This window comes from Vespula vulgaris, chromosome 2, assembly GCF_905475345.1.
Source record: "Vespula vulgaris chromosome 2, iyVesVulg1.1, whole genome shotgun sequence".
Lineage (NCBI taxonomy): Eukaryota > Metazoa > Arthropoda > Insecta > Hymenoptera > Vespidae > Vespula > Vespula vulgaris.
The window spans coordinates 15066091-15091721 of record NC_066587.1 but is presented as its reverse complement, the minus strand read 5'-3'; the positions used below and the strand labels follow the sequence as shown (position 1 = coordinate 15091721).

Here is a 25631-nt window from a genome sequence, read left to right as displayed (position 1 = left end):
ACCCACCCTACCTCGTCTCTTTCCTTCCTTTTTTTTCCTTTTCTTTCGGTTTACTTCGTTATTCGCTTCGAGTGCTTCGAACAGCGTATCGCGTTACTCTTCCATTTCTTTTATTTTTTCTTCTTCTTTTTTTATATTTCTCTTCTTATTTTTCGTCATCGAGCGAACAAGCCTCCAGACTCTTCCGTCTTTTTAAGCGCACGTGTATAAAAAATATATGCCGGCAGCTTCTTTATTTCTCTGTTTTATTTCTCTCTCTCTCTCTTTCTCTCTCTCTCTTTCTTTTTCTTTCTTTCGAGACTCGTGAGTTGAGTCGTACTCCGTTAGCCACGTAGCCTTTCGTACGTAACTCTTTCGCGGTTAGCCTCTACCCCGAGTGTTATCGATTATCGCGCTGGCAACGTTATTAAATAGCACCGCATGAGTATTCCTTATATCGTCGTGGCACGAGGTATCGCTTCGACGTACTGCTTATCTTTTTAGGTAAATAAAATGACACTTCGATATACCATAAAGAAACAGGAAAAAAAAATAAAAGCAACTTCTTGCTTTTTGGAGCTGTTTTCTTTCAACTTTTTAAAAGAGAGCACGAAGAAGTATGTAAGTTGTTTTCAATAAAAATATTGCCTAATAAGAGCTTGCAAAGATTCACAAATGAACCCTAACGAAAGAATTGGGGAATGCAAAAATATTTTTTTTTATTTCGTGAAGAATGAATGATCATTTATTTTTATTATATATAAATATATACTACATTCAAATATTTATTATCGTAGTTACGATTCATATATTTCGTGAATGTACGAATCAGAATATATATTTTTGAGGAAAGATCAAAACTTCGAAGAAAATAAAAATAAAGTTGATTAAACTGAAAAGTGAAATTATGTATGAAAGAGTAGGGTAGGTTAGATTTTTCTACAAATAATGTCCTTCCTCTTTTTCTTTCCTTCCGTCATTCGAACGAGCAATTCACGCGCGTGCTGACGTTTCTCGTACGATCGTGTGTGCACGCGCGGGCAAAAAGCCTTTCACGCTCAGTTTCTTCGTCTCGCTTACTTGATTCCGAGGAATGAACAGGTCTCCCCGTATCTTCGTATATCTTGACTCGCTAAACGATGAATTTTATCGATTGCGGCATTGAAAGAGAAGTATATGAACTTATGAACATGCTGATGATTAGAATTAGAAAGAATGTCGACACGAATGTTCCAACGAATGTTCGTTTAGCTTCTTTTTTTAACAATACGAAGAACAACGTTGTCTATATACAACATTATATAGTATTTTATTTTATAAGGTGTGTTAGTTATTACATGGTTAAGATGTTAAGTAGATAACTGACACATGTTTCTTGGTATCTTTTGGATATAGAATTTGTGAAAGATTAGACAAAATTTAAATAAAACCGGAAGCACGGAATCATTGAAAATATATATGTGATAATAATATATAATTATAATACACGTGGATAATATTAATGATGACGGTAGAAAGCGGTATATGAGTTGGGTCGTAATTCGAACTGAGTAAAACAGGTAATCAAATTTGTACGAAAGTATACTACTCGAATGAACTCGTTTACGTCGACATTTGATATCAGGTTCGGATGACGAATTAATCGTTCGAGCAGGAAACATCCGAGTCTTCTTTATAAAGAGCTTCGAGCGTACGTTCTACGGAGGATTTATCGAGTCGAAGTTGCGATAACCTCGAGCGATTGCTCGCCGGCTCAAAATGGAATCCTTTTTGTCTTTGCATTATCGTAATCCTCAGATCGAGGTGAACGATCACTCTCAGCTCAGTGGTTCGCTCGTGCGAGTGGCGATTCGCTCCGGCACTTAGGCGCCAGGCTTACGCTCCTTATTTGCATATATGCAAATCACATTTTCAAAGCTCAAGCCCAAGGGCACGCGCGAGCGAGCCCTCTTCTTCTTCTTCATCTTCGAGATGATTTTTAAGCGACTAATGGATGTCAATCATTAAAGCATACACGGCACCGAGTGCCGAGTGAGTAATAACGCTTCCTCCCAAGATTATCGCGTGACTTTAAAACACCTTCTAACGTTTCTTCTAATCGTCCTTAATCACGCAACCGAGATGATTACGAAAAATCATCGGCGCATACCATAGATATCTTTTATTATTCTCCTTCTCTACTTGCTCGCATAACTTTTTTCGTCTTGATAACTGATAGAGTAAGAGAGAGAAATAGAGAGACTAAAAAATTATATATACTTAAGTACGTTTATTAGAACATATTTTGTTACAATAATATATACATATATATGTATGTATGTATGTATGTGAACAAGGATTATACAGAAAGATAGTTATTGTCAATTATATTTGCTACGATTTCATTCTTCAATGTTTAAAAGTACATTGACACGTATTCTCTCAGTAACTATGTGCCCTATCCGTCAATTTTAGAACCAGGTAGTATGCATTTATGCACTTCTGCATGTGTATATATGTGTATGTATAATATATACACAGAAACAAGTTTATAAATGATGAATATATATAATGGACAAAGAGAACAGTTTATGAAAGAAATCTACTTAATAGTCCCTTTAGAGTTTTATACTTCCGTATTGACATTTGGAAACATGTCTTATAACTAAAATAGGGCCATGTATAATAAGGGCTCTCATTGGTATTAGAGATCGTCAAACAAACGGTAGGGCGTTCCACAAAAAATAAACGGGAGCACGTTTCACGATCGTATCTTGAGGGTTCGGAATTTAAGAAGATGACCTGTACTCCTGGAATCTCAGAAGGGTCCCTGTATCATCCACAAACGACTTTGGACCCTTCACGATTAGCCACTGAATTGGCTAAAAACGAACGGAATACCATTGAACATACCCAAAGCGACTTCCATATCTTATAAAATTATCTAAGTCTTTTATAGTGACGCGACGTTGCGAACATTTGAATGAAAAATGAAAATTTCATGAGTTTCGAGCGAGCGTATACAAAATTTCTCCGAATAAAATGCAAAAAAGGTCGAGAATTCTAAAGAAGACAAATTTTGTGAGGAGACATTTTTTCAAAAATACACCTACCTTATATATTATAGCCTCGAACATTCTTCAAAGCCACTTTTATATGACCCAAAAAAAGAAAAAAGAAAAAAGAAAAGAAGAAATACGACTTTCCATAAAAAAAGGGAAAAAGAAAAAGAAAAAAGAAACAACTTGCGGTCAGCATATTTGAAAGAATATTTTTTTTACAAATTCCAACAAGTGATTAACGTCATTGTATATTGAATTCAAAAACAGTGAATCGTTTTTCCCCCTTTTTTCATTCTTCCGTCACGCTATTATTTCTTCGGAGAAGGAGGATATACCGAGTGTCTGCTAAATACAAAATCTTAAGAGGAGTCGGAAGCAGAGTGCGCTAGGGAGTAGAAAAGGGAGGGAGGCCCGATCGTTCGAGAGGGCCCATGGAAGAAGAAGAGGGTCGAAAAGGAAGGTAGGGAATTCTCGAACAACGCGGTCGACCTTGCGACGTATGTGTATATGTGCGTTTGTGTGCATGCGCACGTTAGCTAGAACGAAACGCATCGAGAAAGCGACGCACGCGCGGGCCCCTCGTCGTCGTCGTCGTCGTCGTCGTCGTCGTTGTTGTTGCTTACTTTGTTCCCATACTCCTTCTCTTCTCATCCAAGAGGAAGAACGTGGTAGGGAAGGCGAGTAGGGCCAGCAGGCCTCTTCAGTGCCTTATTACGCACGCACGGCACTTAGCGTACGCGCGAAACGAAACCTCGTGTGAGAGTAAGCCTGCACCCGATAACGCGTGACTCTATTCATCGCCAACTATAGTCTATCCCTTTCTCTCCTTTCTACTCTTTCTTCTTTGTTTACTCTCTTCGTTCCACTCTATGTTCTACGAGACGGCTCGATCCTCGAGAAAGGAACACCGATAAAGTCGACGAGCGAGCTTTCGACGTCTTCTTGACGTTTCTTCTTATTCTTCTTATTCTACTTCTTCTTCTTCGTCTTCGTCTTCTTCTTCTTGTTCTTCTTTTTGCTCCCTTTTCTTCTTCTATCCTTCGTCTCTTTTTTCTCTCTGTCTACGGACAAGTGCCGTTTTCGTCGCGAGTGTGTCAGCGACGCGTAAGATGAAGATGTTTCCTTCTTCCGTAATGTGAAATACATTATATACATAGTTCTTCCTCATGGAAATTATTTTTCTCTTCGAAACGTTCCTTTTGATTTTATTTATTGTTAATTCGTTCGATACGATATTCCGAGAATATCGATCCAACGAATATTTTTGGAGATCTATATATATATATATATATTTTTTTTTTCGATGTCGTTGATTCAAGGGCTAACGAGTTACGTACGTGGGTGGCGATTAATGCGTTTGGCAAGTGCAGTGAAAGTCAAATGCTCTCGTTTTGCAGATGAGTGCGCGTCATTTTTCATTATCATTGTCAGTGGATTTCACTCGATGTGCTGCTGTTTATAGTGAAATCAATTTCTAGCGCATTCACTTGCCGTTCATCCTACTATTCCTCTTTATGTGTTAATTCCGATAACGATAACGTTATCATATCGACGATATTTTTCAAGAAGATTTACAAAAACGAAATTCCGATCGAACGATGAACATTTGAATGAACTCGTTGCATTCAACAATTGTACTCGCTATTTTTCCAGGATTTAATAGAAACATTATTTATTCGTTACACGATTCTAGTCACGGTATGTTTCCCATTTCGATCAGGTTTCGTTTCACCAGTTTGTTTCTAAGATTCTACTCTTCTCGAGAATCGAAGTATCACGTAATACGTATTACTTTTATCCTAGATATCGATGATAGTTATTAAAGGAATCCTTTTTTTTTATATAAAATATAACAGGATGAACCTGGGAACTCATAAATAGTTTAAAATTGAAATTTTACTTTGTAAATGTTTCACTTTGAATTATACGATTTGTAAATGTTTGTTTGTCCCATATGAACGTTATCATTATATAATTATTCGAAGTATTATAACGTTCATAGGACTAAGATTTAATTGAGTTTTTTTTCGAAAGATTTCAAAGACACGTTTCCAGGTTGGAAAAGATACTTGTTAATAATTCGAGAAGAGTCGATAGAGCGATTTAGGTCGTCGATGAAATCACGTCGGCAGGTATGCATCATTGCAAGTGATCTATGCCGCAGGGTTATCCGATCTGTTCGCCGTTAACTGCTCACCAACGAGAGTAAAAGAGAGAAGAGAAGTCGATTTCGATCTGCTGGAAGCCAAGAACAAGTCTCTTTCTCTTTCTCTCTCTCTGTCTCTGTCTCTGTCTCTGGCTCTGTCTCTGTCTCTACCTCTGTCTCTGTTCTATCTCTCTCCTCCTTTCTTTTTTTCTTCTTTGAGCCGCACGCGATCGTCGCGTATAAATCGATCGACCGGTCGATAAATCAAAAGCATCCTCGCGCACGAGACGAGAAAGCGACTTCTTCCTCTTTCGTTTTTGCATTAATCTAAAGAGAAATTTTTGAATTTCTCGAATAATCTCTTCCTCGTCCACTTCGTTTTGAAAAGTCACGTGGGAGTCGAACGAATCTTCGGATTATATGACTCGCGAGAGATCGTGAACGGAATCGCGAAGGAGTCACGCGGACTGAATTAAATATATATATAGGGTGAACTATACAACTTGATCGATTTTATTTATCTTGATAATTTAAAGAATTTGAAAATTAAGATAGAAACGTGTCAGTACACGATCGACTTGTTATATTTTATAATAAATCACGAAAGAAGCAAAGAACAAATGTTTAGGAACTTCATCGATAATGGAAATTGTTAAACAAATTATTTTAAGTTTTGATAAATCGAGTTATACCGTTCACCCTGTATATCTACTTCTTTCCCATGAGTCACGGTTTAATGAGGATTACGGGATAGTGGAAAACCACGTTATTCTGAGATCTTGCTCATCGTTATTCCAGCTTGTATATTCTTACTCTAAGAGGAAAGAAGAAAGAGAGAATAGAAAATAAAAAGAAAAATAAGAAGTAAATCCTTCGGGAGAAGAATAGATTATCTTTGTTTTGCCGATATTAGAAAGCGGAAAAGTAAGGAAGCAAAGGGTTAAATTAAATGCCATGCACGTTCGGTATATCTCGCGCTGAGATTCTCGAAGGACGAGGCTCGTCGAATCGCGAAAATGTCATGGCGTTTGCAACGTGATCGTCTAGCCATGATCAAGAATATATCAACTCAAGCATCATATGCAATTTTATCTGAGATGATATCGAATAACGAAGAATACGACGAGAAGCAACATTTTCATTTTCGACGTTTCGAGATTATGAGAAACGTCATTCCTTTGGGATAAATAAAAAGCAGCTGTCCACGCTTCGTTATCTCTCTCTTTCTCTCTCTCTCTCTCTCTCTCTCTCTCTCTCTCGTGCTAATATAATTTATTTCTTTCGAGATTTATGTATATTTAAAACGTTCATTAAATCCTTATCGCTATTTATCGTTCTTCGGTATTCGTTTAATAATTTCAAAAGCAAGATTAACCGTACAACGAAAAAAAATGTTCAAGACGGAACTAACGCGTGTCTGATTTCGAATGGATGCAAACTCTAACGTGTTTATTTATTATTTTTATCATAGCTTCTTCCCGACGTTATATTTCACAGTGACATTGATTAAATCGTTCTTACCTTCCGAAAGATTCCACCTGTCACCGCGTAGAGCGCAACGAGCTCTTGAATCGTTAACTGCAGGTTACGGACGCTTGCTACGTGAGAAAGTATTGCCTGTTCTACTTGATCTCTCACGGACGCCTGAGAGTGACAGTGAACGATGACAGAGAAGAGAAGAAGAGAAAAGTGTTCGCTTCGATAACCGGATCGTTTAAATAATAAAAAAAGAGGAACAGATAGCCTATGATTTTTTCCTTTTTCCTATGCGATTTATTTTTATTCGATTGTAAATTAGCTCATTAATTCGGGTCATTGATTGTTCGTTTTGAATTTTAGACAAATATTTTATTTTATTTTTTTTTCTCTAAAGGAGATACTCAAATTATTCAAATATTTGTAAAACAATTTGAAATATATCTATTATTCGTTCTAATATTATATAAGTCATATAGACTATCGTCCTTGACTTCTACGATTTGCTATATCATTTACCAAAGGAGTATTTCCAAACGTGAACGCGTGATTGAACGGTTCAAAGAGTTTAAGCTTTAATTTGAAAGCTGAAATCAGAAAAGTCCATTAAATTGTTAGCAGAGACTGGTGAAATCAATTAATTGTCGATGAAATTTGTTTTTCTTTTTCTTCTTTCCTTTTTTTAGATTGACAGCCGCGTTTCTTTGACTCCCGATAAATCATGGACGTATAAAAATACTTCAAAAACTATATGAAACAATATGGAAAGCATTCTATCAATTTATTTTTTCATTAATTCGTTAAAAGGAACAATCGTTGTCGATCTTGCAGGTTATCTTGATAAATTTTTTATCTAAGCGTATCGAATCGAAACGAAAAAATGAAGAAAAGTTTGATCGACGGATGCACGACTTTTTTATTCAAAATATCGAAGTCCAAAATCGAACATTCTCCGACGATATTTCGAGATTCGAAATATCGTCGGCGAAAAGAAACGATCTTTTATCGCGAAAGATGGTGAAAGTCAGCTTCGTCGTTGCTTCGTGATCGTTAGTAAGGATGAAGGAAGAAGGAAGAAGCGATGCTTATCTTCTCTCGATACATTCTCGACGTTACGTCGATCGTTGGCGCACGAAACATCGAGCAATTAACGAAATGTGCAATTAAAGAAGACGGATAATTGAGATTTATTTAAAACCACTTGGGAAGGTAGATAAGACGAAGAAAAAGAGAAGGAAAGAGAGAGAAAGGAAAAGAGAGAGAGAGAGAGAAGATAAAGAGAGTGAGTGTTGGTGCAGAAAGAGGAGGAAAAGGAGAAAACAAATAAAGATGGTGGGGATGGTGGAATACACGGACGTCAAAACGCCAGAGGCTACTCTCGTTATATTCAACGGTGTACAGGTGGGCTCTGTTATTCTAATACATCATAATTCCTTTGAAATTCTTTGAGAAAAATTTTATTACGATCCTTTCGAATATTTACTCGTATCATTTAAGCATATATGCGTATGCACCAATGTATATATGCATGTACGTACATAGGTATAAACATTTTGAATTGCTTTATAGCGTTTTTTTCTCATATAAGATAAGAGAGAGCCTTCCTTACCTCGAGACGAATCGTAAATCACATTCGATCGAACTGATCGTTGAGAATTCGACGTTACAAAGTCGTTCCAAAAACGCGCGTATAATTTAGCTTGATCAAGAAGGCACGAAAGTCAAGAATACTTGCAACCGGGGACGAATATTAAACGTTGAAAAGGTTTGATTTGCAAGCGATATAAAACACAAGCATGTTGCAAGGTGCTTGGTGCTGGCACCTGCTCGTTAAATCGTTTTCCAGGTAAAGTAACGTGAAATTCCAACGTAATTAATATCTCGACAGAATATATGTACATGGCGTGTTTCTTTGAGAAAAGATGCTCCGACCTCGTTCGATGGCACGTCAAAACCAAAAAAAAAAAAAAGAAAGAAAAGAAAAGAAGGAAAAAAAGGAAAGAAAAGAAGAAAAGAAAAAAAGAGAAGAAAAAAGGAAAAAGAATAAACCTCCCCCTACCCCTCCCAGTCCCTCCGAAAAAAGAAAAAAGAACAGAAACGGACGAGAGAATGTTTAAATGTTTAATTAACGGCTCAACGACGAAACGTTTAAATTGTCCTGCGTAGCTTTTCTAACGAGTCTTAATTGCATTGTAAATATTATCGCTTTCTATCCGGCCTTTTGTTTCTTCTTTTCCTAAGAAAAACGTACGTACAGCTTAAGGAGAAAAGGAATAAGTAGACGGAGACACGCACAAGTAATAAACGCGTTAATGAGTACTCCACGATGATATCTTTCGCAGTGCAAAGATATTCGCTATGCTCGATTCGTACCACCAGCTCGACCGATCGTATCTCCCACTCTCTTCTCCAATGAAATAATTATCTTATTTCCTTGAGAAAGGATCCAAGAGTTCATGCATGTAACCACAATTACTCCTCGTGCGAGTAAATCAAGCGAAGTTTGCGTAACCAGTATTTCATATAAAAGGTTTGATTAATGCATCGTACGGATTAGATCATAATACATCCGTTGAAAATAACGCTAGATCATTTGCGAGGATAATGCTCGTTTCTTCTGTACGCTTTGTGCTTTCTCTGTAACAACTTGGCAAAGTTCGATTCCTTTTCAAGATTTCACGTTGTTTTTTAAACTTACCTGTCGTGAACCTTCTCATTATCTTTTATCATACATACATCAAACTTTTTGATCCTTCTACAATATCTTTCTATGTATAGTAATACATAGTAAATAGTTATACGTACGTGAGATGAAATTCTAGTAGCTATCGTTTGACCCTATCTTACGTCCCACTATTTTTTTCACAAGACGATCAGAAAAAGATGTAGATATTTTTAGAATGACAAACGTTCGCACGCGAGAGAATAAATAATACTTATGCGTTTATCTAATCGCATCTTCGTCAATTATCAGTCCGCTCGATAAATCTGTCGATGCAATTAACTCTCTTCTCTAAAAATTTATTATCTTCTTACCAGTAGACACACGTTTATTTTCTCTCCCTCCCCTCCCAACCCACATCATTTTATCCGATTATGAGAGAACTATGTTGGAGATTGTTGAAAGACGTTGCCACTCATAAAAAGTGAAAGTAATCGCATTCCACGTTAATCATGCAACCTGTTATTCGGCCTTTATTAAACCGTGAGACGGCTATACGATTCTTTTGTCTTTCTTTTTTTCTTTCTTTCTTCTTTTCCAGAGGAACCGCACTCTGCTGAAATTTGCATACCTATTTACTTCGTTCCTGCTCATTGTGAAAAAAGACTCCTCGCAATTTCGATCCACATGGTGGTACGTGAATTAAAATTCGCAAGAGAATAAAAAACCTTGAAAATACTCTCGCGAAATTTTTTTCCGTTTGAAAATTGATTCCTTTGATATTAATTAATAGAAGAAATACAATTAGCTTTATGAATTAATTTTGTTTTAATTATGTCGGTTCTTATTAAATATCCGTTTTCTTTTTCTTTCGAAATGAATCGATACAGATATTTATTATTATACGTTATATTACAGACAATAATGTTTGTAGATAATATGATAGATAAATTATAGATCGTAATAAAATTAATGAGCACCATACTTTACCAGCATTTCCTAATCGGAACGATTATTATGCAAACAGGTATTATCAATGCTCTATTACATTCGAAAATCTTTTCCCTTTTGCATTCTTCTACTCTCTACATATCTATATTCGCTGAGATTAACAGTGTATATGTAAGTTGGACCACGAGTCGACTGAAACGCAAACATGTACCATGATTCATGTTGCATGATCGTTGAACGTATATAATTCCTTTGTGAGAGACAGTATGAAAAAATAATTCGAATGTAATTGTACGATTCCGAGAAGTATCGTGCAACGATGTAAATCGATCATTGTTATCAACTGATTGTTAATACAAAACCAATAATATCGATATTAAATCTTTTTTATTTTCTTTTCATCGACTTTGCCAAAATTTATCGACACGAAAAAATTATTATCCCAAGTATTATAAACTAACAAATGATATTGAATCGTAAAACAAATATTTGAATCCGATCGTATTGAAGTTTTCATAAAATGAATTTTACTTGTATGCTTTAGGATCGATATTACGATGTGTTATATTGATGATGCAAGGTATCTGGAAAAATCATGACGATTTTCAAAAAATATTTCACAGCAGAGAAATTCGATAATATGTAACAATGAAAATTATTCGAAAGGATTAAACCGAGAATTATATTACCATGTTATATATATATATATATATTATATATAAATATATAAATAAATATATATATATTTATATACATGTACATATATATGTATTGGTATGATAGGTAATACGTTGAAACATACCAACACCGTTGATTGCTGCAACATACGTAAGGAAAGCGATAGATTGTACCAGAAGGAAATTATAAACTCAACGAAGGGAAACGCGGGTCATGTTCTGTCAGTTCGTAAATATTTCTGTTTTACCTGCCCTTATCGTAAAGTCTCTCTTTCTATCTTTCTCGCTTTTTTCTTCTTTTTGTTTTTTCCTGAAATTCTGGAAATTTCATATCGGATTTAGTTAGAAAGAGAGAGAAAGAGAGAGAGAGATTTCTAATTAAAATTCTCGACGTCGATTTGCAGCGCGTTTCTAACGTTTCTACGTTACTAAGCTACTACGGTATTCGTCGCTCGTTTTCACCCAACGCGTATTTTATCCTCGATTGTTCAGGAAATTAGAAAAAAGGTCGACATACGTGCCCTTTTGAAACGTTTTAAAGATTACAAAATAAAGAAACGACGTGGCCGGTCGTTTAAAAGATTTTTTATTTCTTTTTTCTGTTTTTATTTCTTTCCTATCGAAACGTTCGAAAACATAACGTAGATTATAACGATAGTTTTGAAAGGGATCTCTGAAAGATATCGAGAAAGCGGCTAGGAGATCAGACTCGATCGAGTAGATCCGTTAGTTTCTTGTATGCGCCTTTCTAATCGCATGCATGACCGTAGGAAAAAGGATAGGTGCAGGCACGGAATCTCCGATAACGGGGATGAACGCGAAGGACGAACCGGTGCGTCACGGATACATAGCTGACATATATTTATAGTTAGAGAGGAGTTATACAGTGTTTTATTTACATCGTTAATTTCGTTCTTGTCTCTTTCGCTTGCATATATATGTAGGTACGGAGAAATCTATAGAGGATGAATCGTAATAATTCGTGGATATAATTCTGGAAATAAATGGAACATGAAAAATAATCGAAAGAAAAGTTTATAATCATTAATAACATTTGTCTTATCTAATCTATACCATACTGTTATAGACTATACAGTTATTTTGCTTTCAAAGTAATATATTCGGATATATGTACATATATAACTGTAACTCATGTAATTGTAATTGAGCTAACTGAACGCAATATCTATAAAAATATTTAGAAAAACTTTTATAATTCATTTTTATATACCGAATCGATTTTTATCGATACTATAGATAAACATGGTAAGCATATCCTCTATAGATAAGTATGTATTCACGTTCATACATATGAAGCAGATCGTCGAAGGAAACGCGTTCGCGTAATGTTGGACCAAAGCGCAACATAATTGCACGCGGTACCGTTATTTATTGCGACCCTGGAATCTACCCCCCGGGCTTTTATTTATTGTCGTTATAAGGAGGGTCGCTATTTTTATCGACCGTTTAATCGTCGGACGACGCGTTTGACCGAGAAAGACCAATGCCCACGCTCGAAACACGAAACTGCCCCTTTCTCCCTTCGCCTCCGCCACTTTTCTTGGCCATCCTCTTTTCTCTTCTCTCGAGGCGAGCCAACTTTCCTTATCTTTCCAACGCTCGTTACATCGAGATTTATATGCGTGTGAAACCCCGACATATTTCTTACCGACTATTATTTGCCTGTCCTCTTTGACGTTTCTACGCGTTGGAATATAGTTTAATCCGATAATAATTAAGCTATATTGGATTAATCTATCCAGGCTTTGAAATTTGATACGCGCTGCAAATGAAAACTGATAGATCCAGTACATTTGTTTTAATTTTAATGGAAAAAGCTTTATTATTATTGTTGTTGTTGTTATTTCTATTATTATTTTTATTATTTTGTTCGTTAAAATCTCATTTCCTCACGTTAAGAATTTTATTCTCGTTAGTTCGATTATTTTTATTCATACTTATGAAAAAGTAACTAATTTCTTTTCTTCTCGCGGAAGAATAAATTCGTCATGATTAATAGTCGAACGTATCGAATAAAATCTTTCATATCGCAAAGGAATGGTAATATCTACCGGATCACCTCACGTATTCTCGCTTTTCGAGTACACACACACACTCTCTCTCTCTCTCTCTTTTTCTTTTTCTCTCTTTTCTATCATTCTTTTCTGTCGACACGATAAAACGTCACTCGCACATGTTATTTGCGATACTTGTCTTCTTTGCAGAGAACTCCTCGTATACATATCACTGTTTTTAACTCCTTTGAATTCCATTGGAGCATGCACAAAGGATAGGAAAATAAAATTCGCATGAATAAATACGGTAGGAACATTTTCATTGGAATCCGAAATAATCGTGACAAAAGGAATCGTCTTGGTCAAGGAAGTAAACGAAATTTCCAAGCTTCTTCGTCCTTTTATTCCTTTTCTCCGAGGACACGAATGATCGTGAACCAAATTGACTATCGAAAGGAAATGGCAGTTCTACGAAGAAAAGAAAAAGGATGGCTGGTACCGGTGAGCAAAATCTTCTCTGAGCGAAAAAGGGAAATGAAATTCTTGTCGTAGGTTAGGTAGGGTTCTTTTTATTGTTCCACAAGTCTCTAGCTCCAAAGGAATTCCCTGTGGATCTTGAAACACAATTATTTCACCTAATCGATAATTAAGTTTTTATCGAACAGACGCACGTTTGTTTGCGATATGTTTTATTAAGATTAAGAGAAATAGAAGAAGAAAGAAAGAAAGAAAGAACAAAGAATAAAGAGATAAAAAGAAGGACAAGACATAAAGAACATGTCAGGGATATTCTTTTTAATTTGAGTTCTTTATCTTCATGAACTTTAACCGTGAAAATAAGTGATATTTGAAAAATTCATTTTTATTGATTTTTCTCTCGTTCAATCACTGTGCTCGTTCAAATAAGAAATAAACCAATGAAAACTCGGGTAGAGAGGGTTCGAAGCCTGCTCGAGCTTTCGTATACTCGCTCAATAATTCGAACGGGGTTATTGGTTTCCTCCTCCTCCCATGATCGTTACAAGCACCATATGACTTTACATCGCGCATCACTTTCTCGAATTCTCCCACTGCCTCCTGTGCTTCACTGCTCCGTGCATCAAACTGTGTTCGCACTCGCGTTTATCTATCGCCATTATATCGAATTTATGAGATCTCTGAAATCGTACCTTACGTGAAATTTTTCTTCTCTTTCTGATTAACATTACATCTTCTATCATGACACGCGAATACGTACATATACGTGTTTTAGGTACGTTATCAAATTTGTATATAATTTTTATTTATATTCAAAATGTAATTATCAAATTCAAAAATGTTGGACTTTTTCGAAATCGTAAGATATCATATTTCTTGCAAATTTTCAACAAAATTCGGAACATCAATATTTATTTATTTATCTATTTTCAGTACATGGGTTCGTTTCCTGTGGCGATTCCCGACGTTGCCAGCCGAGCGGAATTCGTGCGGTCCCAACTGGAGACTCTCAGAGTGAGTACCTTTCCGTATTATGAAATGAAAAAAAAAAGGAAAGAAAAAAAGGTGGAGGTTTTTATCCGGTCGAATGAAACTGGAAAATTTGATTGGACGATTAGAAAAAGCGATCGTGTTCAGCATTAACTTTCTTGTTTGATTATGTTGCGATCCAAAATTGTTTTCCTTCGATTACCGGCAAGTGGCGTATACTCGCGACAAGATAGATTATTCCAGCACGCTTCGCTGCATAATAAGAATCAATAAGATCCCAGGATAATGGCCCGACATACCCCAAGTTCCATTTTCACTCTGTTTGTTTTCCGGTTTTGCATGCATGATGAATCGGGAATTTTATATTCAAATCGTTCGCTCAGCTCGGACGTACCACGTAATTCGACGTGCTTAGATAACGTCGAAACGTGAAAAATTTCTATCGCCACCTTCAAATCGAAATCCTCTAGAGATTTGAAGGACTTTTTTCTCGTAGGGATCGACCAACGAGGCATTTTGATTTTTTCGGAGGATATCAAATTTGAAAAGGAAATGATTGACATTCGATTTCATTGAAATCACGTTAGATCGAATTGGGACACATTACAATAAAGAATAACAATATCTTTTTTTGCTTTTTACAGTAAATATGATATTATAAAAACATGATAAAAAAGAAATAGAAGTAATCCATACGCAATTCGAATTAATAAATAATTCATCCATTCCACATTTAATTTGATATTATCGTTCTAATCGATAAACCGAACAGTTTACTCCTTTGTAACCTTTTTCGAAGAAAATCTTTACCTAGTGGTTCCGCGTTTTACTCATGTCAAGGTTCACGCAATGAGGAACTCTCGTCGATGTAATTAACGCGAAGCTACGTTGCTTAATTAGCCGAAAGTTACAAACGCCCAATGTAAGCTCGTGCCGGAGGAATCAAACAACAGATTTGCGGCTGGGAATAAACTTTGCACGTAGGGCTTATTATTGTAAGCCACGCTATTACTGTAAACCAAGTAATGACTCTAACGGTGCCCTAAAGGGATCAGCAAAATTTCCACGTCGGAGTTTCATCGGAATTTGAATATTCGACCGCGTACTATGAACAGGAGAAACTCGTCCCTTTCGGCAACTACGTACGTCTCCATTCGAACGAGTTTATCCATGTCCATGTCTATGTGTATATGTTCTATATATATTCTGTATATGAGATACCAAGTAGTAGTAACTCTTCACTTTTATGCGAACGCATCTCTGTTACCTTTTCTAACCGGAAAAAGCAGAACTTCCAGCTTGAATTTCATGAAGGTATTACAGACATAAAAAAAGAAACACGAAAAAAAATCTCATAGTATTTTCAACCTCGATGATCTTTTACTAGAATATGACGAACAGGTTTTCCAACCTAGATAAACTTTGAGAAGAAAAATTTGATAAAAAAGATAAGAAAAAGAAGAAATTTCATTCGAGACAATAAATTCCCACGTACGATTAGTATTAACAAATTTAAACCGTATAGAATACATAAAAATAATACAATGTTACCATGACTGAGTATAGATTGGCAAAGTTAACGCTTTAGCAGATATTCTAAACAATCTTTCTCTGGAAAGCTAGCCGTGTCTTTGCAAATTTGTTTGATTTTTGGATGTCCTTGTCTATCATCGTTTGCCCCAATGATTTCGTGATGTTAGAAATTTGATATTCCTAGTGGGTTAAACGAAATCTAAAATTTCATTATAAGACCCTTAAGAACGACGTTCAACGTGTCAAACCAGATATCTTCTTTCGCATTTTATCATCCGTAAGGAATAACGCTAAGGCGAGTTTTAGATCTCGACGTTTTTCTATTCAGCAATTTCAATATATACGTATGAGAACGATATCTCCTACGATGATGAAATAGGACTCTTTGGAATTTTATCGTCGGATCCTTTTTCACGCTCACGTGATCTTCTTCGCGTCGAAATGAATTTGTAAATGATGGAAAAAGAGGGTTACTTTATTTTACATCTTATTCATTTCTTTCAAAGGGTAAATCGAAAATCAAAATTTAATCGCAACTTTTGAAAATTCATTCGAAAATAATAACTCGAGGGATAAAAAAGAAAAAAAAGAGAAAAATGAAAAGCCTCGATTAATTATATTGCAGGATGTTAATTTTAATCGCGTAACTCGTTCTAACGGTGAGCAGAGAAGGAAGAAAATACAGTCAAAATTATAATGGTTTTACGGTCCGTCTGAATTTAACCTCTCGTGAAAAATTGCTGCTCGTCTCTAGGATGTAGTAGAGGTCTCTCTCTCTCTCTCTCTCTCTCTCTCTCTCTCTCTCTCCGTTTGTATCTTTCCTTGCATATTCAACGAAGAAAATTATACGCGTTGAGTTCCCGCGGTATAATCCGACCCTCCGATATTCGCATTTAGGGTAATGCAGAGGAAATATATACCCCCTTCTACCGGGAGTAACGTCTACGGCGGCGATGAGCCTCTGTCGTGTGTATACAAGGTGTAAATAAAGTGAAAATCACGCTTAAGTGATTAAGACGTGGGGAAAAAAGGTCCGCCGATGTTTTAGAATTCCAAAGTACTCCCAAGAGAGAAAGAAAGAGAAAGAAAGAGAAAGTGAAGGGGAAAGAACTAATATTTTTCATTACCTTACTGGTAACTGGTTCACTTACCGGTAAGTAAAAAATATTAGCATTTTTTCTCTCTTACGAAAGATCAAATGCATAGGAAGGTAACAAAGATGGTAAAAGAAGTAGCAATAACAACTCGTGTTTATGAGAAACTTATGGAAAGGAAGTAGCCATGATAGAAACTTTTGCATTAATTACTTTGTTAGAAAAATGTTTGTTCTGTTCGTGTGTAGCGTCTGTCACTGTGATAACAACATTCAAAAAGATACAAATAAAAATTCGAAAAGATAAAAATACAATTGTGTTGTATGCGATATTTTCTGATTAATTTCGAGATCAAAGAAACAATTTAATAATACCATGCTAGAAAGTACACTTTACTAAAAGCAAACTACTTTGTATTCGACTGAATTTGACATTACCTTTTCTATGTAATGACAGAACATAAGGATTTACTAATCGACAGAAGAAGAAAATAATTCTTAAGATGATCGTCAAAGTTTTCTTTCATTTTCTCCCTTCAAATACAAAGGACTTGACGTTTCCTTATATCGAAGATTACCATCCAGCTAATTATATGGGTCTCTTTGTACATTAATAAAGGAGAATTATTCATTAGTTTCTATGCTTAAGAACAGACCCTCGATATTCAAGGGAGTCAGATTCTCAAGAGCGTGCTTAATATAGCAGGGCATATTTAATCCCAGCTGTTCTTCTTTCTCTCTCTCTCTCTCTCTCTCCCTCTCTCTCTCTTTCTCTATCTACCTATCTATCTCTCTTGTACGTATTTATACGGGATGACCTTCCTTAATCTAAGCGAGCTAATGTATTGGAAACTAAAGGAAACACGAAGGTGTGTTTGAAGAATAGATCGCGCGACCGCGATTAGGCACCGAACCATCTAATATCGTTGATTGCGGTTAACCTTCGTTGCCCGATAGAAGGAACCAAACACAATTCATTAACGAGAAGTAACATACTGCTTACGAATTTCTTGCTCGATCTGTTCTGCGTTCTCGATTAAAGCGTTTCTTGTCAGAACGATAATCTCAGACGAATTAATCGTCTTTTCGACTGTGAATTAATATTCTAACTTTAGATTAAAATTATCAAGTTTTGGAAGTAAGTAAGCTATCGAAAAATGTTTTAAATAATATATATATATATATATCTTTTTAATTTTTGAAGCAAGTTCTTCTTCTTTGGTTAACAGTTATTTCTGAACTATTATCGTATATGATATTATATTTGTGATATAATATGGGAGATATGTATACGATATAGTATTAAATTCCATCGCCTAATGTTTATTGTATTTTATTGAAGTCGACTTCTCGTTAAAACGAATAAAATAAATGTACCGAGAGATTAAATTATACGAAGCGAAACGAAGACTATAGAGATACAGAAAAAAAGAGAGAGATAGAGAAAGAGAGAGAGAGAGAGAGAGAGAGAGAGAGAGAGACAAAGAGAGACATAGAGAGAGGGAAAGCGAGACGAAGGGTAGGAAAAATTTACTCGAATTATACGAAGACGAGACAAACGGGCAAAGTCATAAGCGTAAGGACGCTCGAGCGATTCACATTCTTTGCGCCTTATTTCTTCTTTCGCGCAATTACCCCACTCTTTACTTGCCTTCTCTTTTTCTCTGACCTTTTCGAAGGAAAACGCCGAGAAGTCGCGACCAGTATTGTTTTTTTATTATCACAAAAGCATCACCTTCCTCTCTTATACCGGTTTTCGACTTTTTTGCTTCAGAGAAATTTATATCCATGCGCTCGATCCTTCATTTATACGAATATAAAGAATCATATCATTTCCAGGTTGCTTCACTTGTATTTTCGATATTAAATACTCCTGTTTAGTTTATTATTATTATTATTATTATTATTATTATTATTATTATTATTATTATTATTATTACTATTATTTATATCGTATGCCGATAACGATGCGATTATATTCATTTGATTTTTGTTTTTTTTTTAATATCTTTAATCTTTGCATAAGCTAATATATTACTTATAAATCTTTATCATCGAATGAATATACAAAGTCCTTCGAACGCATTATTATTATCTGCATACCCAAGGAATTATCTCGAATTATAAAGGACTATGCTGATCGTAATGTAGTTGCAAGATTAAAACAGGAAAGATTCGTTGGTGCGAATGTACAATACGTACTGTCGAGACGAAGTTACCTGAAATTATAATAAAACCAGATGGAAAAAAGAAACGAGGCGAAGAAAGCAAAGGGAGTGGCTTCTCTTCGTTGTTAAGACGGTAGTCTCTCGTCCCGTCGTCGCCATCGAAGTCGCCATCAAATTTGCCTTGAGGCTTCTTCACGTTAGTCTTAATATCGCGATCACATTTGTCGTTACAAATCGGGCTCATCGTAGATTCGCTGCATACCTAATGAGTCATGGAAATATGATGAACGACACATTCTTGCTGTCTCGATCATTTTATAGCAATTTAACTTGTCAAAAAATTGACGTTGATAGATCTTAACGTAGATACATGTATGTGACTTAATCTGCATGGAAAAAAGAAAAACAAAGAAGTTAATGCTTAGCTAGAAAGTAATATATACGAATTTTGATCTTACTATGGAATTTATTCAGACATATATCAAGAGTTACTTCAACGAATTTCATCGTTTTAAACAAAATAATTAGCATGTCTGGGAAAAGAGTATATTCGTATAATTATCTTTTTAAAAATCGTCTATCGTGATTATTGTAAAAATAAGATTATACATCGGAAACTAAAAAGTATTAAATAAGATCGTCTCTTTTTTTGAATAAAACTTAAAACAATACCGGGTTATAAATATGAACGTAAGACGATTGATATCGACTTTATATTTCTTATTGATGTAGTTGTTTTAATAACTTTCTCTTTCAAAACATATCCCAAACCAGCATATTTATTACATACTTTGATTAATACCAATACACGGCATATCTAAAATCATTGAAGAGTTACATATCGAACTGTCTTTGATTTTTCTTGCCGTTGGCAGGACGAGACAGCAGTTAAGATAATCGAGAGAGGATACGCGGAGGATAAGCGGAGGACACGCGAGACGAGTCTCCAGCAAGGTCAACGAGTTTTAACGCGAATAAAAAGCGTAATTGACGGGGGTTCGTATTTGTTTCCTTTTCTAACTTTTCACATGTGTATGTGTAAGCGCTCACGTTCACTGTATTAACTGAATTGAATGTCTTCTTGGTCTCTTTCGAAATTGATGTAACACGTACTTTGTAGTTCTTGTTTGTAGCATTGGACTACTTAAAATTCGAGTCTCGATCGAATTTGAGTGGGCCGATCGATGAACGGATGAATCTTAATTTAATGCCACTAAAAAAACGTTTTGTATTTCCCATTAATCCTTTATTTGACGTACGTGAAGGATCGAAGTAATTATATTGTCAGGGATAGACTTGCAAGAAAGAAAGAGTGGTATAAGGGCAACTAAGGGACAAAACGAATGATCAACATTTAAAGAAGACATTATTCCTGATAAATTAAAAATTGCTTTGACTTTCTCGAGGGTATGGCTAAGAAAAGAGTATGGTTCATTTGTTATCCGAATAAAAAACAAAAAAAAAAAAGAAAAAAAATATTCAAACATACCAACGAACAAACCTTCGAAAGATTCGAATAGAATATAGAAAATTTCTTAGTATCGTCTATTAATTTGTATACGACTGGACGAATAATAGATACATACATGCATACATATATATATACATACGTAAACGTGACCGGTATTCACATTTTAGCTTGTCGCGAGTTGGACAGAGTTGCAGCTTTGTAAGAAAAAGTGGAAGGCCCAGTATTCAGATGAGTCTACTCCCTTCTCCTTCCTTTCTCAAAGAGAATCAATGATATGTTCGCGCGATGCGATATTCGCGGACGCGTTAGTCCCAATGAGATTTTACGATAGCGACGTGAAAGTTAACAAGTCGCGGAGAACGAGTTTCGGTGTAACTGGCCGTTTCTTTATGCCCCTTAACGTTAATGCCCCACCCGGCTGGTAGAATTAGCCGGTTACCTGCTAACATATACTACCTTTTATACGATCGACGTAAGTCGACGAGGGACTACAGAAAGAAAGAAACAGAAAGAGAGAGAGAGAGAGAGAGAGAGAGAGAGAGAGAGAGAGAAAGGGGAGGGGAAGAAAGAAAAAAAGAAAAAGAGAGGGAGAAAGAGATGTAAAAATGTAGGCTGCAGCTACATGTTGTGTGCGTGTGGCCAATGGTGAACAACGATGTGGTTTGTCCAAATTTATAACAAGAACCAGGTGTCACGATTTATGAAGCCTCCCTGTCGAATGCGAGATGGAACGCGTAAATCATTCGGCCACGTTCTGCTACATATTACATTATTTATTCTGTTCTTTTTTTTTGTCTCTTTTTTCTTCTTTTTTTATAGAGATCGTTAGTTTCGGTATTTCTAATTATTTATTGTTTTTTTCTCGCATAGACATATATTGTTATCGTTGATAGTTTAATTATTATCTAGAGGAGTTACATAAAATGGATATAATATACGTAACGAGCGAAAGAAAGTAAGGACAAACAACGAACATGCGGACAATAAAAGAATAAAATGGAAGGATCTTTTTGAATTCGATGTCAACACAAAATGTAAGAGATGCAGACGACAGCGATAAGGGAACGACTATGGCGATCTCGTTGGATTACATTTTCTATTTTATATTATCTTTTTTCTTTTTTTCTTTTCTTAGTTCCTTTTTAACTAATTTTAGTAACAGAAGAGATCCACGTATTGTGAGCCACTCGTCCGCATTATTTCTCTGTTGGTAATATTTCGATTACGTCCTTTGTCCCTTTTGTTCTATCCTATGGTGGCAGTGAGGTAAAGGGGGATCGCGTTTTGCACAAGATAATAAAGCGCATTCTAACCACCCGTCCTCTTGTTTCTCTACCTCTCCCCTTCTTTTCCTTTTTATGCTTTCTTTTTTTCACCCCATCCATCCGTCTTTCTCTTTCCTCTTCCTACCCTCCTTTCTCTCTTTCTCTCTCTCTCTCTCTTTCTCTCTCTCATCTCTCGTTCTTCGTCTTTCCTCTCTTTCTCTTTTCTACAAAGCAATATACGCGTTTCCTGCTATAAAAATCTTCCGTTGTAAAACGAGCAGGAGTGAGACGCGCGTCAGTTCCGAGTGCTCCCTAATTATTCACACGCACCAGTTGGTCGGATCGGAATAATAGAAAACGAAAACTTTGCACTCCACCAACACCATTCTACTCGTCCTCGAATCGTCGTCGGCTCTCAAAGACGAAAGATTTTTCGATCATATCTTTTTTGATTCACTCTCTCTCTCTCTCTCTCTCTCCATCTGTCTATTTCTCTGTCTCTCTTTTTCTCTTTCGTTCAAAGAAATATTAGCAATAGCATCCGGCTGCATCGTTGACGATTGTATTTTATCACTTTTGCGCTTTACGAGCCATAAAAGCAAGATATCTCTCGATTCGATGGATCTCGATCGAAATTCGCACTTCGAACGTAATCAAGTCCGACCGATCAAATAAACCGAAGAGTATCTTATCGTAAAAAATGTTATTCGTCGGGGAATAAAATCGATCGTAAAGTTTACTCGAGAAAATTATTTATTTATCGCTCGATTAACGAGTTAATTTTTTAAATACACTCACTCGCAAGGATTTGTAATAAATTAGAAAATTAAGGAACGCGTAAGTTTCTACATCTAGTTGTTTATGATCGTCTTCAAATTGGCCAAGAGAGGAATTCAATCGTTTTCATGGAATGTAAAATCAAATCGATGGTTCACGACCACGGTGGAATGCAATTTGATCGAGGAAAAAATTCAATAAACACATTCCTTAAAGGCACGGCAATATTAGCATAACATTGTCTCCATTTTCTTCTTTCATTCTTCTTCTTCTTTCATTCTCGGTTGACCGTCACGCGTCGAAATAACGATTTATTTTAACTAAAAAATTTATCTCAAAAATTTGCTATAAAAAGTTCGTTATAATAGAATAACTTGTTCGATTGAAAATATTCTAATTCTATGTCTGAACTGAACCATACAATTTTTTGATAACGTCAGAAAAGAAAGGACGTAAACGAATACAACATAAGTACTAAAATAGAGATCGAGGAAAAGTAAAGGAAGTGATGGGACGAGGAGTAAAGTAGAAAGAAAAAAAAATGACGATACAAGAGAGAAAATTTGTCACTGAGCTCGACGATGAAGAAAGAGGCGCTTTCGTTTCTTCGATTGCAACGAATGGGGCAGTTTGTCAGTTCCAAGGGCCTTCTTCTTTCTTTGTCCGTTCTGTATAAAGGTACTTCAAGACAGAGGACTACAAGGAACAGGGAAAGAAAAGTGCCGAAGATATCCTGCACGTGGAGGCATTCATATTGATTTCGGGGATGGCTAGGCACCGACCTCTTTCACTGTGTTGCTGATATTTCGCTTTATTCCATCTTTTTTCTTCCTATTTCTATCCTTCTCATCATCGAAAAAGGGAAAAGACGGTGTCAACGGTAATCCCTTTATACACAACACAGTTACAGGAAGCACACGCAAAGAATCTTGATAGGGTGCCTCGATTCTAACGATTCCTAGGGATTATTTAACGTCGTTGTTTGCGATCATAACGATTGGCAGCGATTTGTCGGAAGATTTTGGAATGGGGAAACGAAATAGGAAGGGTCTGTGGATTCTCTAGCAAGGGATAGAAAATTTGAAGGACATAGCAGTTGACCGCAAACTACTATAGTATGTGTATTCATGTGTCATGCATGTGAATCGCTCGTAGATCAACCTACGGTGATTAGAGGGGTTAATATACCAAAGGGTAATAAAGCCTCTCCTGAGTAAAGAGCAATTAGTCTTATCTTTTATCTTAATTATCGTCCTGAGTTATCGTCTACGACTGAATATCAAATATATTCTAGGCGTTATTAGCGTCGCTATGGTGTTATCGATAAAATGATTAAATCTTAATTACATATATATATATATATATATATATATATATATACACATATATATTTATATATATACATATACAAATGATCAATCTCTTAATCTCGTTTGAGATAAATGTAGAAATTAATTTGACGAAGTTACATTTTCGATTATTTGAAAAAAATATTGAAATATTATATCGCAGTATCACCAGCTACGATACGACGTGTGCTTCACGCGCAATTAGTTTATAGCGAGATAAATGATTTATAAGGTAACAAATTACGTTCATTATTATCGAAGAAATTACATTTCACGCGAGCCTCTTACATTCACGGTTAACGCTTGACCCAATAAACGAACCGGTGCTCGTTCGTATATTCTATATGATTTGTAGTATCACATGTATATACATACATATATATATATATATATATATATATATATATATATTCTTGCGATATTAGATTTATTGCGTTTATTTATTATAGCCTGTTTAATGGCTCTAGGTCTTTCTTCGGCATTCATCTACTCGCATTCCCTTCGTTCGCGGTGAGATCGTTCGAGGTCGAATTATGTTCGAAGTGTTTTATACACGTTTAACCCTTTGCACTCTGCTGTCAGCGTTACGGTGATGTATGAACGTTACACCATAACCGAGTATCAAGTATCGATATTTAAGTAGAATTTCTTATTATTGGCATACAAAGAATAAAAAGATTTTATTATTTAACTATACATTGTGATACATTTCTAACAATGATAATAATTTAAGTTCCCTTCTTTTAACGTCTCCGGCAAGCTGCGACCCCGATTATTCGAGTCGTATTTCATGTCAAAAGATCGACTTCGAGGGATCGAATAGAATGAAGGGGATCGTAATAACGATAAGAATTATAATTCGTCCTCGACTTTTTTCTTTTATTTTTTTCTCTCTTTCTTTCTCTTTTTCTTTCTTTCTTTCTCTCTTTCTCCCTTTCTCGCAAGGACATACAGATTTCTTTTACATCGTGCTCCACGATTCTCGCTTGTGAAATTCGAGGTTTTAATTTTATAAAAGTTAATATCAAAGGGCGACGAGATCGAATGGTGGATAGTAGTACTCTAAGGAAGAATCTTTGTAGGCAGTTTTATTGAGTACGCGCGTGTTCCTCCCTCGATTTCCTCCCTTCTTCTTTTCCCGTTTCCTCGGTGTCAGATTCATCCTGATTTTCTTCGCTCGTTCGCACATCCGACTTGCTTTTTGATGTTAAACGAGGCGTCGACGAACAAAGTGCCAACGAGCAACGCTACTGTCGCGTAATTTTTCAAGCAAAAGAATTATGTACAACGTTTTAGTCTAATTTGATTTTTCCTACAAATTCAACGAGTTTACTTTACAAATATAACACCATCTTTATTCTTTTTATTAATATATTTTTACTTCTCAGCTTTTTGCTCCTTTCTAATATCTATTTATAAAATCGTTTATTGGCTGGTATGAATATCGATATCCATAAATCTTACAGTTTCAAACACACATATATAATATAAATACATATATTTATATATATATATACACCTCTATCAAAATGGAAGAATATGTTCCAAGTCCCATTCAAAG

General features: G+C 35.7%; 1 protein-coding gene across 4 annotated transcripts in view; it reads left to right on the top strand.

The window, feature by feature from the left end:
- Positions 1 to 25631, top strand: part of LOC127061364 (EGFR adapter protein-like) — a 187232-nt gene that overhangs the window by 4356 nt on the left and 157245 nt on the right. For 3 of the 4 annotated variants that reach the window (XM_050988135.1, XM_050988134.1, XM_050988136.1), the window contains one exon: positions 14358 to 14438. In XM_050988135.1, the coding sequence (XP_050844092.1) occupies positions 14358 to 14438 (81 nt within the window). Of the gene's footprint in view, positions 1 to 7999; positions 8044 to 14357; positions 14439 to 25631 lie in introns of those variants that run through there. The other variant, XM_050988138.1, reaches the window with a different exon arrangement.